Source organism: Syngnathus acus, chromosome 17 (genome assembly GCF_901709675.1).
Source record: "Syngnathus acus chromosome 17, fSynAcu1.2, whole genome shotgun sequence".
Lineage (NCBI taxonomy): Eukaryota > Metazoa > Chordata > Actinopteri > Syngnathiformes > Syngnathidae > Syngnathus > Syngnathus acus.
This window is the reverse complement of record NC_051102.1, coordinates 9,172,374-9,190,667: the sequence shown is the minus strand read 5'-3', so window position 1 is coordinate 9,190,667 and position 18,294 is coordinate 9,172,374. Positions and strand designations below refer to the sequence as shown.

General features: G+C 43.6%; 2 protein-coding genes across 5 annotated transcripts in view; one reads left to right on the top strand and one right to left on the bottom strand.

Moving 5' to 3' along the window:
• Positions 1-30: 30 nt before the first annotated feature.
• vps4b (vacuolar protein sorting 4 homolog B) lies at positions 31-7,370 on the bottom strand. Of its 2 annotated transcripts, XM_037276750.1 has the most exons (13): positions 6,989-7,370; positions 6,120-6,231; positions 5,914-6,014; positions 3,805-3,916; positions 3,590-3,731; positions 3,443-3,501; positions 2,870-2,989; positions 2,630-2,786; positions 2,387-2,535; positions 1,896-1,977; positions 1,590-1,809; positions 1,359-1,499; positions 31-1,278 (listed from the first exon to the last, which is right to left on the bottom strand). In XM_037276750.1, the coding sequence occupies exons 1-13, from the start codon at positions 7,007-7,009 to the stop codon at positions 1,177-1,179; spliced, it is 1,518 nt and encodes a 505-aa protein (XP_037132645.1). In that variant the 5' UTR covers positions 7,010-7,370; the 3' UTR covers positions 31-1,176. The 2 variants fall into 2 exon arrangements, with proteins under 2 accessions (XP_037132645.1, XP_037132646.1); XM_037276751.1 differs by lacking the exons at positions 5,914-6,014; positions 6,120-6,231; positions 6,989-7,370 and adding an exon at positions 4,833-5,042.
• Positions 7,371-8,160: 790 nt separating this feature from the next.
• Positions 8,161-18,294, top strand: part of LOC119137442 (laminin subunit alpha-3-like) — a 32,168-nt gene continuing 22,034 nt past the window's right edge. For 2 of the 3 annotated variants that reach the window (XM_037276748.1, XM_037276747.1), the window contains exons 1-9: positions 8,161-8,660; positions 9,085-9,237; positions 15,650-15,767; positions 15,988-16,106; positions 16,194-16,364; positions 16,555-16,655; positions 17,010-17,125; positions 17,770-17,888; positions 18,154-18,244. In XM_037276748.1, the coding sequence (XP_037132643.1) occupies positions 8,403-8,660; positions 9,085-9,237; positions 15,650-15,767; positions 15,988-16,106; positions 16,194-16,364; positions 16,555-16,655; positions 17,010-17,125; positions 17,770-17,888; positions 18,154-18,244 (1,246 nt within the window). In that variant the 5' untranslated portion in view covers positions 8,161-8,402. The remainder of the gene's footprint in view (positions 8,661-9,084; positions 9,238-15,649; positions 15,768-15,987; positions 16,107-16,193; positions 16,365-16,554; positions 16,656-17,009; positions 17,126-17,769; positions 17,889-18,153; positions 18,245-18,294) is intronic. The other variant, XM_037276749.1, reaches the window with a different exon arrangement.

Below are 18,294 nucleotides of genomic sequence, written 5' to 3'. Positions count from 1 at the left end.
TTAAATATTAGAAATAGATCAACTTTGACGTTTAATGTATTTATATTTTATTTACATTTCAGAAATGAGAGAAAAAAAACGGGAGTACAACACGCAAATATTTGACCTCAGACTAATGTTGGTAGAGAAAGCCAAACTTCCCATCAAATCGCAAATAAAAATAGAGTTGTTTACATTCCATATAAGAGTGTACAGGAAATGTGCAGGTATTATACATGTCTTAGTTGTAGTAGTAGTGACGATGCACTATGATGGTAAACTAGCATTATGACAAATTGAGACAAATCTATAGAAAAATAAACAGCTTCTCTAAAAGGCACAGTATGCAGTGTCACTTCTAATTGGAGATTTACCTATTGGCCGCAAAGTACAAACAAGCCTTTAGCTTCAGCTGATGTCAAAATTTACTATCCAATTTTATCTTGTTAGGCTTTTTTTTTTTTTTTTTTTAGCAGTTTTGTAACCAGCATCCGTTCCGATATATATACTGCATATATTAAAAAAAAAATCTTAGTATGATGTGATAAAAAGAGTGACAAAAAGCAAAAAGAGTCCTTATTTTAAATAATGCTGGTCTGGCACCTTTGGTGATCCATTCAATGCATACAATTGGGAAAGTGGACAGACGATCCCAACCTGGGTTCTAAAGTAGCTCTCATCTAGAGTGTCTCACAAAGTCTAAAATGCCTGCGCTATATACACCACACTGACACTATGAACACATATAACACATAAAAGAAATCCAATGGCGCCTCATTTCCCCACAAACTATATATGGATACCACAACATACAGTATAATATAAAATGCTTGTTCCTTATTTATACAAAACAGAGAAGGGCTGTTTATTGGTTAATGACAAGAAATACGAGTGTGTGCAAAACCCGAGTCCAAAGAAGCAGCCTGGGTATGTTTGCACCTTTAGAAGTCCAACACCCTTTTAAATTTGTCAAGAAGCTTAGATTTATTGTAATGAGTGTCAAACGTAGTTTCTACAGCCTTTCTGTGGTTGTCAGACTGTCAAGAGTGAAACAGCATTTATCTTTCTCTGCTGGATGGTTAAGATGAAACAGGAAGAGGGGGGGGGGGGGGGGGGGGAGAGAAAAAAAACTGAAACAAACAGAGAACATTGCAATTCATTTGCTTTGGTTTGGCCTTGTTCCCCAAACAAATCGAACTAGCCTTCCTGTCCAAAGTCCTCTGTGAATTTTTTCAGTTTTTCCAGATCCTGGTCATTGACGGTGGGCTTAGTGCTGGTCAGAGACCTCAGCATGTCAGACTGCAAAGAGCAAATGAGTCGAGCATTATTTTAGCGGAGCAAATGAGTCAACGCAGTATTGTTTTTTTAAGACGCCTCACCATGCAAACTACAGGTTCCAGAAGCTTCTCTCCGGGGACGTCAATCCATGTCATTTCAATTGCGTTGGGATCGCCGGGCGAGCAGGGCGTCAAGAGGTCGTGTTCAATTATTAGGGGGTCTGATCTCGATGGTCCATTCACCTTAGAAACCACAATCCATTCAAACACAATGTTATAGTAGTCAGGAGGAAACCGTGTCTAAAAAATAATAATAAAATACCCAAAACCTACTCTCTTAAAGTGGGTTGCCGCTTGGACCTTTCGGACGGGCTGCATGAGCGCGTCTCTCACGATGACACTGACATCCGCGCCTGAGTAACCATCTGTTTTCTTGCCCAGGGTGACGAAGTCCGAGTCTGTCAGACTGTTGGGGGTGGAGCCCAGGTTGAGCTTGAACATGAAGCCGCGGGCGTGCTCTTCCGGCAGCGGAATGTAGATCCTCTTCTCAAATCTGACACGGTTCAATTGGACGGAGGTGAGTGGACAATTGCGTGTGCGCGCTCCAAGAAACCTGCACCCACCCACTCGAGTCAGTACCTTCTTCTGATGGCAGAGTCGAGGGTCCACGGAATGTTTGTCGCCCCGAGCACCAGCACTCCGTCGTTATCGTTTCCGACGCCTGTAATAAGAGTAGTTTCATGTCGCATGATAAAACTGCTGTTGAGGCCAATATTTTTTGTTCTAACAATGTATTCAGCATGAGATTTAATACCCAACTCGCTCCTAAATATTTCTTTTTGCATGATGCTAAGTGTAAGGAAAACAGTGGCACCTTGTGTAAGGCTCGTGAACTTTGCTTCTATTTATAGTGCAGCGGCAGCATTTTTTTTGCCCCACGTCACCTGGTTAACAAGTCATTGTTAACATTTTACAGAGTGATGGAAAGATAGGTAGGGTGGAATGCTGTCAAGAGTCAAAAGAAGAGTTGGCTAGAAATTGAAATAGAAGTACACAACTTGTACACAAGTATGCCAATTTAGTCAAAACCTGGCCGGCGTAAAACAATGGAAAAGATTCAAAGTTGGTACCTTGCATTTGCACCAGGAACTCTGTCTTGATACGTCGCGCCGCCTCGCTCTCGTTCTCGCTTCTGGAGCCGCAGAGGGAGTCAATCTCATCAATGAAGATAATGGAAGGCTTGTTTTCCCTCGCGAGGGCAAACAGATTCTTGACTAACCTGGATGACAGATCACACGTTCATGATGTAATTATTGGCTGGTTTGAATCCTGTTTCACTCTGGCCTTGGGGCTTTGCTAAGAGCAGAACTTACTTTTCACTTTCTCCCAACCATTTTGAAACGAGATCAGAAGAAGAGACAGACAGGAAGGTGGAGTTGTTTGCCTCCGTGGCGACAGCTTTAGCAAGGTAGGACTTTCCTGTACCCGGAGGACCAAAGAGCAGGATCCCCCTCCAAGGTGTTCTCTTGCCTTTAAAAGGTGGCATGAGAACTTAACTGCTGATGAAGGAACACAAGACCTGTCTGGTCGGAACAATCGGTTGTATACGCTACCTGTAAAGAGGTGAGGGAATTTGATTGGGAGAATCACAGCCTCTTTCAGGGCCTCCTTGGCACCCTCTAAACCCGCAACGTCATCCCACTTGATGTTTGGCTTCTCCATAATAATTGCACCTGGAAAAAACAAAAAATGCATCACTGACAGGCTCGCTCTGGTCGGAACATTAGGGACAGCAACACAGTCTAACGCGTAGCCTAAAAAAGTAAAGTGACACCGAGATTTAAGACACAAGAACCACCAAATTTAAACACATCCAATGTATTCAAAGGCGTAAACCAAATATTTTTTTGTTTACTAAAATTGGAACGATACTAAGTTTCATTTGTGACATCACACAAGACAAAAGCAAATCTTTTAAGATGTCGTAAGGATTAACTCGAATGATTTTGCAAATGGAACATTCTGCAACTTAGTCTGGCTGCTCATGATCAATGATTATTTTCAACCTTGTTGATTCTACTCTAGCTCTGAGAGCCAAGATTTATAATAAGAATAAAAAATAAATAAACAACCTCTGATGTGCTGTGCGTCACAACAACAACAACTCTAATACACTAAGAACAAACCTGAGAGTTGATTCTGCATCTTCTTTTTCTCGGGATCATCACCGTCATCGCTCTCATTCCTGAGCACATAAACAAAGGCAACGATCTTAAGTCTGCCCTGAATGGCTGCAAATATGACCTGCCCCACCCGCAGACGCACATACGCACCCTTTGTCACTCGACTCTTTGACAGGTTTGGCTGGCGCTTTCTCCTTTTTTTGGAGATACTCCTTCAACTTCTCTGCCCGATCCAAATATTCGGCACATTTTGCGCGGATGCTCTGTTTAGCTTTGTCACCTTGAGCTTCATCTGAAAGGACGTATAGAAACAGAGTGTGACTTTTCAAAGCTTTGCCATCTATGCCGGCTGAATTATCACTTACATTTGACCACGTGAAGGAAATACTGTACAGCAGCTTGGTACATTCGCAGAGCCTCCTCATAATTCTGAGCTTTATCCTCCTGAGCCGCCTTGCTGGCAAGATCGATGGCTTTCTATGCGCAAAAACACACCAAAAGAACCATTTGAGTTAATACACTTACAAATTAGAACATTTCCCTCCCTTGAAAATGGCAATCCAAATAATCCAAGGCCCAAGGAGTTTATGGTGCATGATGTACTTTTTTTTTTTCTCCCCAAACTGCTTGGAAAACAATATAGCAAATGATTTTTGAAAGATCATTTAATGTCAAAAAGTTTTCATAATACTTCCACGGAGATGTGCGAGGTCCACGATAATCTTGATTATTTTTTTCCACACACTAGTGTTCAATTGTTAGGTTTCATGTCCCGACCGACGTTGTGTACTGGAAGGCAAACAGTAGTTCCGTGTGACGACATCAAGGTAGGAGTGCCAGCACCTGACGACGGTGGCTACTTCCTTTTGGCTTCTGTTTTTTCTTTGCCAGACGACTCCAAAGCTAGCTTTAAAAAAATGTCTTCGCAATACCAAAGCCATCTTTCAAGTTTGTGATATAATTACAACAACGTCCCCATCTAATGGAAGATGGAGTCACCGCACAGGCCAAAAACAACATGCTAGTATCGTTAGCCGCGCTGTCACTTAAAGCTCACGGTAGTGACACATTGTCGGACATACAATTAAAATCATTCTTGAGGACTCTTTTATTTTGGCGTAAAGAGATCATTGCTGATACTTTTAGCTGTCCAGGGGCGATTTTGATCGGAGAATATCAAAGTTAGCAAGGGCTAAAGGAGCTAAAATGGCTACTTAGCAGAAAACATTTTGGGTTTTCTTTTCTTTTGACAATCGTTCTAATACTAAAAGTGTTTTCCTGAATATCAACAACCGAGGAAAAAACAATAACTTTAGTCAATGTTACCGATGATTTTTTTTTTTTTTAAATAATTATTACATTTCGGCAGCGTCTGTTTTGAGCCTTCACTTACCTGTAAATTATTGTTGGTAGCCATGAGGGCTGATCACTTGTCCGATAGCCTAAACGATTGCGAGATCTTCAAAATAGTTTTCCTTTAAAACCTAGTTGATAAGTTAACTCGTCAACATGTAATTCTAGGAGCTGTTCGGCTTGTTTTCGTCCCCCACTTGGTACGGGGAAGCAACTTCCGCATTGAAAAGCGTCGACTTGCGCACAGGGAATGCGATGACGTCACGACGCAGCCGACGCTCTGCCCACGTCACTTTTTTTTTTTTTTTTTTTTTAAACTACGCACCAAAACTTAGATACCGTATATGAGCTTTTTGTTTTGTTTTTACCCATCATCTTCTTATTGCTGACTTGCAAATGAGTTTATTTTGGCAGTAAATTGTGACGGTAACTGCCCCCTCCAAAGGTATTTGAACGGCAAGGTCAATTCCTTTGTTTTAAGACCATTGGGTTTCAAATTTATAGCAGTATCAGAGTATCTTTTATTTCAAGGTCTTTACATACAGATGTGTTGAATAATTTAGGACAGAGCGCTTTCTGTTTGAAGCCATCCACTTTTCAATTGAGCAAAAGTATTTGAACAGACACTTCAAGTGTATAATATTTATTATTTGGTGGAATAGCACTTCGCCGTGGGTGACTTCAAACAAAAGGCGCTCTGTCCCAAGTTATTTATCTAATTGTACGTAACATGAACTTGCTGGAATTCTAATCTTCTGTGACTAATCTTTTTGATCAGAAACCATGTCTTCAGTATGCAAAAACAAAGGAATTGACCTTGAAGGGAACCCTGCAATATTGACATTTAAACTCTGAATCCATGTAAAAAAATGAACTCCACAGTTGCTTCAAATCCGTACAGTTTGTACACACTCAAGCGGTCGTCGATTTACGACTTTGCTCCTTCAAATGATGACAGCATGTATGGTGGTAAGTCGATGTGCCTTCTGTGTTGCGCGACAACAAAGTATTCTTGTGCCTCGATGTGTATCTTTTTGTAACTTCAACCTCATGTCAAGATGGTTATATCGTACCCACATGTACTGTGTATTTTTGCACATGAAACACAATTGTGTAGCAACCTCTTTATAGTCGAGGTACTCCTGTAGCTCTTCCGCTCTGTCCAGGTACTCCTTACATTTGTCTCTGATTTTCTGATTGCCAACTTTACCTTGGGGTTCACCTGACGGAAAGAAAGACAGCATCTTTAATAGCATAATTTTGTTCAACAAGTACAGTGATGGCCATTCTTGTCCGGACTCTGAAGACCCCAGTTGGAGCTACTCACGATTTAAAATGTGGAGAAAGTACTTGACAGCCTGTTTGTAGGAGCGAACGGCCTCTTCATAGTTGCCCGCCTGGTCCTCTTGTGACGCCTTCTGCGCCACTGCTATAGCTTTCTGAAAATATATCATATATAAATATAAGGTTGTTTAAATATTTCCGTAGGGCGGAGTAATGAGCATGGCATTTTTATTACACGTCCTTATATTGTGTATCAGATCCAGATGGCGATAACTGGAAATAAAGCTGAAATGTTAATAACGTGACTTTTGCTGTCCAACACAAATGTCATCAGTCGACAGCAAAACTAAAGTGGCCTCGCTGTTCCAAAACATTTGGAGAGGAGTGCAGATACGTTCTCATCACTAAATATAAATAACAAAATTAATCTCAACACTGTTCAAGGTTAAGGAGGATAATGCGATGAACTGTATTAAACGCACATCATTGTTCATTTACTGTCTGTATTCATTTGATAGGCATCAATTATTTCCTGGTTTTTATTTATTAACCTTTATGGAACTCGCAATTTGTTTGAGTAGGGCTAAAAATAAGTTTTAATTATGAACTGCATGACCTTAGCTCACTTTTATTGCAATAAGCGGGGCAGAGACGTTATGATAAATGCAATAATATGAAATAATGTGGAAAAAGCTGGATTCGTCGACCTTTAGCTACAGTCCACAAAGTATTATAACGAGAGCAGTCCTTCCACAAGCTTCTTCGCTTCAGAAATGGCTGCTAGAAGCGTTCATAATCAAAACATGAGCTTTTCCAGGTTGACACAGAATATTAGGACTTGATATGTTGACGAAATGAGTTTGTCATTAATGTTGAATACGGAAACAACAGGAGACGGTTCGTTCATCCTACCTGCAGAGTGGTGGGCTCCATGTCGGAGTCTAAAGGGACCCAAAAGCAACAAATGTAAAGCCGGGGTTTCAATTAGTTGAAAATGGTCCACTAATGACAACGCACTGGTCGAAGTTCCTGGTTGGCGAGTGTGTGACACAGACGTGCCACCACGCTCAACAATGCCGTCCAGTGGGTGAGTCACAAGTTTGTTGTTGACGTAAAAGTTCCAAACTGCTGCGCCTTTACTTTTCTTCACCTACCTTAGAAACCCATTCAAACATAATTGTTAAGTTATTATACATGCGGTTCTTGAGAAGAAGAAAAAAAAGTTCTGAAGTGAAACTCAGTCGGGTCGCTCTTGTTTGACTTCGACATCTGAAACTTGAGGCTTCTGTTACGCCCCTAAAAAAAGAGAAAAGTTACACACTATAGTGACCACTAGAGGAGGCCAGAGTTCTCTTTTTCGGCACTACTGATATACACTATAGTGACCACTAGAGGAAGCCAGAGTTCTTTTTTTTGACAGTGCTGCAGTTACCAAAAGCCGAATTTCGGTTTTAAATCCCTCAATAATTCCAATTATTTAGAGTTGAAAACACACAAGCACACAGGCACATATTTTATATGATTGTCATGATAACTTGGGATGTGCACAAACGCCTGCAGTTTCATACATATTAATAACCTCCAAATACATAATGGAATTTATTTTGTTTGAAGTTTGTAACGTGTCCAAAAATTAATGATTGAAAAAGAGGTCATTTTGTTATTTCAAACAAAGTCTGTAAATTACAACTAATGGCATAGACAGTAAATAAGAGTGTAAAAAACAACAACATTGAGTAACCTTTTGTATTTCCTCGCGACTTTTTTCTTTTTTTATTTAAAGATATTTACACCTTTTAATAATTGACCCAGGACTCTATATAATAATTAAATACTTAGTACATATAAGAGGACAAAAATTTTGTGTGGAGACCTTTTTTGTCGTTGTGGTAAGACATGGAAATAATGATTTTAATCGATAGTGAAAACAAATGTTTACTTGATGTTTAGTTCATGTATAAATGTTTACTTCGGCCAACTTTTGTTGAAGTTCAGTACAAATATGTTGTTATTAGTCCAGTGCATTCTGGAATGTTCCCCCCCCCTGACAAATCGCGAGAGGTGGACCACACAACTGGTCGACGTGTGCCACCTGAGAGCGTCGGTGAGCGGAATCTCTCTCTCTCTCTTTCCACTTTCCACAAGCTTTCCACAAGGAAACATGCGTCCCCGGGACATTTCCTCCTCCAGTGGGTCGTCACGCTAAAGGCTGGACTTGGGCAAAGTGTTCTGCTGTCGCGCGTAAATGGCGCAGCCCACAAGGACGCGGCGCTCCTCGGGGCTTTTTAGATGACCAGACCTCCAGTTGGGACCTCTAGTGTGGAACATGGGGAGCGAGGTGACGGGAGCTCACCTCACGGCAATTTTGCTCTCAATTATTGTTTGCAGGTGCACGCGTGCACAAGAAACGTTCAGTGGAGCCACTGGTTTTAGTCTGAGCCCCCCGTACCTCAACCTGGCGCAAAGATCGAGGATTTCTGCGTCAGCAACCTGCGGGAAGGATGAGTTCGGGACGCCGAGGGCGGATTTGTACTGTAAACTTGTCGGGGGACCAACCGCTGGACTTCTGGCTCAAAATATTCGGGTAAAGATTGCGCGCACCAGCATCTGTACTAACATTACAAAGGCACCATTCTGAATGTTTCCTGTTGCCTCATACAAGGTTTCAAGTGGAGTTTTCCTCCATTGTTTGTCAAGGAAATAGCCTTCAGCAGTAGAAATAGAAGGGCTCTCCATCACGTTAGGAATAATAGCGCTTCTCAGTCAAACCTACGCACAATGCCAGCATTTGAATGCACTGAAGGGGGGACAATAGGGGTCCAATTCTGTTCCTTAAGGTCTAAACTTAATCTCCGGGACATATAATATCTTGTTTTTCCATCTTATTGTTTCCCTTTACTTTCACTGTATTTTGTCAAAATGATCTGTTCCAGTAAATTTCAAAAATGCATTCATCCAAACGAGTCCCGTTTTGTACTTGTCGTAACCAAATATTTGATATCACGCAGGGCCAGTTCTGTGATTACTGCAACGCGGCCGACCCGAGCAAAGCTCACCCGGTGAGCAGCGCTATCGATGGGACGGAGCGCTGGTGGCAGAGCCCCCCTCTCTCCAAGGGCTTAGGCTACAACAAGGTCAACATCACCCTGGACCTCGGACAGGTAAGATGATCGTCATCTTGTTTGCTGTTGGGTTGTTTGGATTTTTCCCCCCCACTGTTCTCCCTGCTCGGATTTGACCTACACGCTTTTTTGAGGCGTCTTTCAGTAGACCAGAGGAATTGTTGCTAGTTGTGATGTTTTTAGCAATGCTCTTACTTAATATATGTTGTAATGCTCTGTGTATCTGGGACGTTACGCCGCGCTGTTTTCAACAACATAAGAAATAGTGTGTGTAAAGTGTGCTGTACTTCTTGATTCTTGTGGTATTTGGACAGAAAACCCATCCCAGACATATATGTTACACGGGCCATGATGAAGATCGTTTTCTTCTTATTAAAGTTGATTGATTATGACGATGTCAAGGTTAAATAACAAATGAATGGTTGCTTTGTGGGTGTTATGAAAGAAAACACACATTCACGAGGATAATTTATATTGTGGCTGCGATATGTGGGCTTCGAGCAGCTGAATGAGTTGTGCGGTTTCTTTCAAGGCCAGCGCAGGTGGCTTTTCTATACTGCTGCCAGCAGATCAATAAGATAATGGTGCTGTTGATGCGTACGGCAAGCTTCAAAGCGTGCTCTTCTTTTCTTCTTTTTTCTAAACAAGTCATTTCCGATGATCCTTTGAAAACAAGAGTTGACGGTCGACCGAGCGTAAAGAAACGCCTTATTAGCGAGGCGAGCATTTCCGACTGTATGTATGTATCCTGATTTTTGTATCAGCGCAAGGTTCACTGGGTTTGTTTGCCAATTTGTCAGAAGGGCCACTGCCAAGCACCTTAGCGCGCCAATGATTGAAACGGCGTGATTAAAGTCTGCTCATGCAGTGGCGCAGCCCTCCCTCTCACAGATCCACTGGCCGAGCTCATCTGTGAAATGACCAACATCGAATCTAATCCGCATCCAGGCAGACGTAACCACGCACTGCGTAGGATTTATGCCGGTCATGGAAATAGAGCCCCTTTTGTGAGTCAAGTCATTCTTTGGAAGACTACCGTAATTTTCGGACTATAAGTCGCGGTTTTTTTCATAGTTTGGGTGGGGGGGCGACTTATACTCAGGAGCGACTTATATACATATATATGTTTTTTTTCACTTTTTTGGGCATTTTATGGCTGGTGCGACTTATAGTCCGAAAATTACGGTACTTTTTCTTTCTGCTGGAGTTCTAATATCCTAAAGTAACAACAGGCTACTCTTACTCGGCTACTCTCTTAAGCCGCACCAAAATACAAAGTTCTTTTCCGGGAACACGTGGCACGACAATCCGCAAGCAGCCGTCAGGCCATTGTTGCCGTAAACACGGACAACGCGTATCAGACGTGCGGTCATTGCATTTTTCTAGGGAATGTATTTTAAGAGGCCTGCGGCGTTTACATGTGCTTGTCTGACTGAGTGAGCTGAGCATGTGAGGCAAACATAGCCAGCGTTACTGCTGCCTGCGCTCCATCCGATGAGCCGGACGGAGCTCGTCCAGATACGAGTGACGCCAAAGGACATTTTGGAATAAGGAGAAGGCTTTGTAAATCGGTTACTAATCACGACTTGTAACTGCTCAATGATTAGTAAACGGTTGGAAATGATTCAAGGCAGTTTAGCAGTCACTATTTAGCTAGCACTAGCCTAGCATCACGGCTATATATGAGGATAAATCTCAAATCCAACTGTCACCATGAGCTTCTAGCGTTTGTAACAAACAAAGGGCCCAAAGCTGCGGAGCTAAATGCGGACTCACTGTTTGGCAAGCAGGAGGTCACGCTTGCCGATCTTATCGAATGACGTGTAGCACTCGTATCAAGCCCTTAGCAACGGCTCATCTAATTAATAACATGAATATAAACAATTTGAAAACTCTTGGATGAATGCCTGCATCATAAACTGCCACCATTATTTACTACTGAGGAGTTGATTGGGTTCAAAGTTGACAGTCTGTTCATTTATTGGCATTTAATGACATAAATAAATCGAGCCAAGTAGTCGCATGGGCTGGTTTATTTTGACAGTATCGTTGTGTGAAACTTCTCCTCGACCTTCTCCTAAATGCCGTGTTGGTTTTGTCGCTTTAATTGGAGGGCAGCGTATATAGTTTGCGGATAATTAAGGTTTCCTTTTTTTTTGTCTCTCAGCAGGCGATGATGTTGAGTGTGCTTGTTTTTCACTCTGTGTGAAAGGAGAGGTCGATTAGGTTCAGGTACAGGGAATGGCTTTGGCTCAGCTGAGTGATCTGCTTTCAAGAATGCAATTTTAGGAGCATTCCCTCGGAACCTAATCCCTTCAGTCAGGACTCCACTTCCCACCAATGTTGTATTTGCTGCCGTCGCCCCCTTTTGTGTCCTTCTAGGCTTTATTGTGTCATATCCTTTCAGGCCTTTACAAATGTTTGGTCCCCCCCCCCCCAAAAAAAAAAGCATAGCTAAAAATACAGAGGTGCTATATTTGGCGGTGAGAGTTTCAAGTAATAACAACAACAACCATGCAGCATGTTAATTGCACATGGCAGCAGACAGAAACTATCATCAAGCGATGATGTAGCATTTAAGCTGCATAAAATCAACAAAAGCACGTCCATTGTCGTTTCTATGGTAACGAGTGCTCTGTTGCCCAATGTGACATCCAATGTGTTCATATGGTGCAGCTGACTTGTCTATTCGCATTGCTCCGGTGATGTAAGCGGCCGTCTTCCTTGGGCGCCGGGCCAACGTGGCAGATATTTACTACAGTCGCCGCACGTTTGTTAACGGGAGGCTGGGAAAGTGCAACTGCCAGCCTGCACGTCCTTATAAATCTGCTGCTCCACTGTGGGAAAAAAATGTCAGCTAATTTTGCATCTTTTTCCAGGCCTCCATACAATAAATCCATTGTGCTTTTTTTTGATAGTTGGCTGGTTTCTATGACATGCTGTTATAATGGTGCAGTTGTCCTGCATTCTTAACATGCTTTTTTTTTTTTTTTTATATCAAAAAGCATACATGCATATAATTTAACCGCCGTTTCACCATCCAAATTTCATTGCAATGGCAGCCAGATCATATAGACATGCGTATCCACTGGGTTTTTTTTGGGTTTTTTTTTTTTCTCGCCTACCACTGCGGCTCTGCGCTGACTGTTTGCCAACTGCCTAATTCCACCATGGAGTCATGGAGAAAAATACACCAGACTAGCGGGCTCCCCACCGCCCTCCCCTGCCCACCTGTTGCGCACACGCACAAACAGTTGCACCGATGCATTGTCGCCGCAAGCCTCCGCCGGACCTGATCCGCCGTGACAGAAGGTCCTCCTCTTTGAATGGCATTCCTCTGCACTCAAATCAGGCTCTCACGTGCCTGGATGTAGACTTGATGAGACTTGATGTAGATCTCTGGTCTCTGTTGTGCCCTCTGATTGAACTTTGGCTTCTTGACTCTGTTGTGAGTGGAACTAAATCAGATGCAACCTTAAAAGTTGAACCTAATTTGTTCTGCAGCCTTCCAAGTTGTGTTGATTTCACTTAAGAAGCTGATAGGAACCTATCCACTGTATTTGTGCACAAGCCAAATACATGCTGGCAACGTGTTGCCAAAGAACTGTTGAAGTAAGTTGTGGAACTTCATTTTGACAAAAGTAGTTCTTTACCGCAGCGACCGATTGTCAAGCTCGTCAACAAAAACACTTAAAAGTAGCTCAGCCCGGCCTTACATGTCGCACGAGGCGGCGCACAGGTGTCAAAATAGGTCAGGTGACGAGTCGTGACACGTATGGACCGTTTAACGTACGCGTGCATCTCGGGTTCCTGACCTTGCATCACATATACAACACATGCGTGTCACTGGCATGATGTCAGCATGAAACAGCCCTCCAAGTCAACGTTTGCTTTTCTTGAGTGTAAATTCCTCTGACCAATAGTCATGCGTTTGTGGTTGCTCCTTGACATGCCAAGTGGATATTTTGCATGTGTTTATTGTCATTTCGGAATTACCAAGCAGCAACAGCTCACAGCCAATTTGTGTGCCGTGATAAGTGAGCACCGTGCGGTGTGAAATGCTGCGGGCCAAATGCCTCCCGCGTGGCTTTCTGACCTCTAAATGAACGCCTGACAGCATTTCAATCATCTAGAAAAGGGAAAGACACCTTCATGTGCTAGAATGTATGAGAGGGATCGAAATAAACGTGCCAGATACTGTCAGTACTCGTCTAAAAGCTTCTCGTCAGCTGTCAGTGTGAATCACAGGACTGTAAATGAGCTTCTTGGAATAGCCTGAGAAATGACGTGCGAATGATGAGAGAAGAAATACTCTTGGTAGATCTGGAAAGCAGGAGAGCAATAATATGAAATGATATCAGTGAATCTGATAGGAGTCTTCTTAGTGCTAAGAATAGATTAAGGCATGGCACCATTATCATTGTTTTATTATCTAGCTGGAAAGAGTCGCTTGTAAACATTCCATCCATTTCCAGTGAATTTGGGTGAGCGGGGCAAAAAAAAAATCATACTTCGTTATGACAATCCTGTTTTCATCAGGGCCGAGTAGTGCAAGTGATAGCTAATGCGAGAGGGGGGACACAACTTGCAGCAGATGAAAATATCCAAATGGAAGTAAACCAAATCACTGGTTACCTTTTTTTATCCAGGTGTGCAGAAAATGGAAATGGAGTCATTTTCCGCCTCCTTTCATTTTGTTCTGGGGAAACAAGACGTCATGATTTCCTTTTTGTAGTTTGACCCCTGGCCTCGTCGGGCGTGTCCCTCCAGCTAATCAGAGAAAATGCCGGCTCATGCAACAGGATGGGCAAACAGAGCAGTGTAGACAAACACCAGGGCTGAAAATAGAAACAAAGCTTTGCGTGGGGAGCTACCCACCGCCATCAATGAAAGACTGCCAGGAAGTTTAGCAGGCAGGGCAGCATCGGGGTGGTCAGAGACGTGCTGGCTGGCATGCGGAGCCATCTGAAATTCCGCACATAGCGCCACATTCCCGCCCCCTCCTAATGCCCCGTGAAGCCGACCGACCGAGCGTGCCGCCGCGTGGGGGAACCTGTCACTAGCCGTAACTCACGCTGGTGAAAATCTTCTCCCCCATGTGATAGATACACAACGGATTAAGATGTTAGCCGCAAGTCAGGCGCCGGCCTCTCAACCGTGTGCTTTAATGAACGTCCTTCCCTCTGTTTAGGGTGCGCTACAGCCAAGCTCCTATAAAATCCCTCCAATAGACTAAATGCGGCCGGCTGCGTTGTTGATGCCGGCGACTTTGAGAGGAATCTTTCAGGATAAGAGCGACCCTGATGTGACATCGCCTGCTTTCATTGCCGTCCTTGTAACTCTGCTCGGCCAGTCTAAACACACACTTGAAACAAACCCAGAGCCCACATCTTGTTTGAAGTGGCTCTGATATGGAGAAAACTATGGAGACATCAACCTTATCAATTAATGAGCGCGTTAGTCTGGGTCGGATCGGCAAAGCGATGCTTCCCGAGAGTTTGGGGAAGGCCCTCTCCTGGCATTGACGGCAAAGAACAGCATCAATCATTTTTTGGGATGAAGGAAAACTCATTGTTGAGGCCGAGCTTACTTTCACCATCCGTGACCTCTGACCTCACGCAGGTTCCGTTAGATGATTGGACAAAAAAGAGTCACTATTGTGTATGAACTGTCATAAATTCCGATCTTGTTTGATAAAAGCACTTCAGAGACATTATTAAGACTCCCGTGAACTGTTTGAAATTTGGAAGAAAAAAACCCCAGAGAGAAACAAAAACTTGCCTGCTGGGTTTTTTTTTTTTTCATCAAAGCACTGATGGATACTAGACGAGTGCAGGCCTGCCTTGGAGGCTTCTCCAGAGATATTCTATACAAATGTCTCCGAATAAAAGACGCAGGCAATTTTCCATCAATCACTTCAAACCCAAAGAATTTGGAAAGCCCCGTTATTGACATGTTCAATATTGTCTCAGGCTCATTTCCAAGTCTAAAAATCTTGTGGAGGCTTTTCACGTGGCCTCCAAGACACACAGCGCCCGTGCCAGACGTTAACAAAGGAAGCCTTGACGATTCCCCTCGCATCATTGTGTCACGCTCCATCGAGCTGATGTCACCTGCAAAATGGAAATATGCGCTGCGCCAGAAACAATCACAGACACCATGTTCCGCTCTTGTGTGCTTTCGATGAGCGACGGAGATAAAGGAAGGCTTCATGTGGGCGCAAGTTGAGCTCTGCTCGCAAACACGGTGGCCCTTCTGCTGCTTTGATCCACTCCTCAAATGTTGTTTGTCATCATGTTGATTTGTGCCAACTGCGAGAAGAAAGTCAGAAAGCTTACCGCTGTATCCTCTGTAATTATGTAGCCGCCAATAAAGTTTATAAATATGTCGCCACAGGAAGCTGCAGCAGGTTGTTCTCCTTGTAACCAAATTTGATTTTCATGTTTTGTAGCTGTTTCATGTCGCTTACATCATCATCAAGTTTGCTAATTCGCCTCGACCCGACCTGTGGGTGCTGGAACGCTCCGTGGACAACGGGAAGACCTTTACCCCCTGGCAGTATTTTGCGCGTAAGTTGTCAAATAGACATCATAAATCGTTTTTCTGATAAAGCAGCAAAATGTTTTCCGTGTCGCCATCAAACATCAATTGATGTAAAAATATGTAAAGTATGTGTTTAACCGCACACGGTCCAATCTCCTTGTTTTTGCTAAGGCAAAAGAAACAAAGATGCAACTGCTAAGATTAAAATTCATTGCGCAAATGTTTTTTTTTTTTTTGGGTGTGCAGATTCAAAACGTGAGTGCATTGAAAGGTTTGGAAAGCAACCCAATGCTCGCCTGGTTAACGACGACGATCAGCTCTGCACCACTCATTATTCTAGAATCGTCCCTTTGGAGAATGGAGAGGTAAATAAAGCAACATCTCCCCAAATGTAGTAATCAAGATGATGATTATTATTTTGGGTGTGCTGAAAAATAATTTGCGATGTCCAGATTGTGGTGTCCTTGATCAACGGTCGACCCGGTTCCAGAGACTTCACTCGCTCGCCGTCGCTTCAGGATTTCACCAGGGCGACCAACGTTCGCCTGCAATTCCTGCGTAGCAACACGCTGCTGGGCCACCTCATCTCCAAGGCCCAGCGAGATCCCACCGTCACACGGCGGGTGAGGCCTGAACTGGACTTCATACCTTTTCTTGAATTTTGCCACATTGAATTGAAATGTGTTGACAGGACTTGATGATTTTTATCCCAGTGCAGTGAGTCAGCCGGTGAACTTTTCCATGACACGTGTGACTAACTCCTGTTGCCGAGCAACCAAGCCAAATGCTTTAAATGAGATTTTTTGTGTTCAGTACTTCTACAGTATCAAGGACATCAGCATCGGCGGGCGCTGCGTGTGTCACGGCCACGCCCAGGCGTGCGAGGCCGCTCGCGACCCGGAGAAGCCAAACAAGTACGTCATCCAGCGGCTCTTCTCCCGAGATTGTCAAACGTTAACTTCTTTCCGTCGTCTGCGTTTATTCATTAACAGAGGTTTTCTACAGTGGAGGCTTTCTTCCTTCCTGCCTGCCTGCTTTTACCTCATGTGTTTGTTTCTGGACAAGGCCCGATTGTTTGCTGCACCGATGACTGCCATTGTAAACAAATGGTGTCATGTCAATGGCAATCTTAAACCGCTAAAATGGGAGGCACAACTTCAGATTGTTAACGCAAATGGAATGAAAGTCAAGTAGCGTGAAAGATCATGTCGTTTAACTTGCTGATTAATATCGATCGTTATTATCTTGTCGTTCCACGTGTCGCCAAGGCTCCAGTGCGAGTGCCGACACAACACCTGCGGTGAGTCGTGTGACCGCTGCTGTCCGGGTTTCGGCCAGAAGCGGTGGCGCGCCGCCACCGTCGACAGCGCCAACGAGTGTCAGCGTAAGTGCGCGACATGACTGTGTTGTACTCAAAGCCCAAGTGTCCACTTGCTGCTGTTGTGGATGCCCTGATATGGTATCACTCAGCGCCTCCTTGAGAGCGGGGAGGGCATTCCTCATATGGCCAGCATGCCAAAGAGTTCAGAGGGGTCCAGGCATATCCATTTTTTTACCAATTTGTTAAATGTCAGAGATTTAGCTGCTCCGAAAGATGCTACTACAAGATGGTGGCAAAAACCTTGCCTAAATAGGAAAGTAGTAATTGTTGTCAAGGACGTAATGTACTGGATGTGCAAGTGACCGAGAGGCTTAGATGTTTGAATGTTGGAAACACCAAAGTTTAGCCTGGGTTGATATGGTGAGTCTTTGTCACGTGCATGTTTTTGCACTGTTTTCATCATTTAATGATTCCTTTTTTTAAATTTGCGTCTGTGTCAAGGTGTTTTAAAAAGAGGCCAAGCTCTCTATGCATTATCACTGCTAAAACCGGAAGAGGACCTGCAGCTTAGTTTGGATTTGATTGTTTCTCGTGATGTTTAACAAGCTGTTTTTTCACTCCTTATCGTGCTTAAGAACCGTGATGTGACTTTTGCTGGGGCATATATATGAATTTTATGTGTGTCGGGGGGGGGGGTTCCTCCTCAGCCTGCCAGTGCTTTGCTCATGCCGCCGACTGTTATTACGACCCAGAGGTGGAAGCCAGAGGAGCAAGTTTAGACATCTCCGGCGGCTACAGCGGAGGAGGCGTGTGCATCAACTGCCAGGTATGAAGCGCTCATCAAGTCTCAACTGATTCCTATGTGTGTTGTTGGAGAGGAAGTATACTGTATACACACAGTCTGACCTCAACTGACCCTATTTCCGACACTCTGAACTCCCCACTGCACACTCACTGAATATTAGCTGCACCTGCAAAACTCACTGAGATCAACACAACAATGCTCAGTTTTTAGTACAGCTTACATTTGATCATTTTGAATGATTGTGTTTATCATGACTCTTCTGGCAACCATTTATTTGTCTTTTTAGCACAACACTGCTGGAGTGAACTGTGAGCGATGCATTGACGGCTACTTCAGACCTTACGGAGTGGCCCCCGACTCACCCACTGGATGTATACGTAAGTGATATTTTATGTTGGACTTTCTTTAGCCGCTGAACACAACGAGA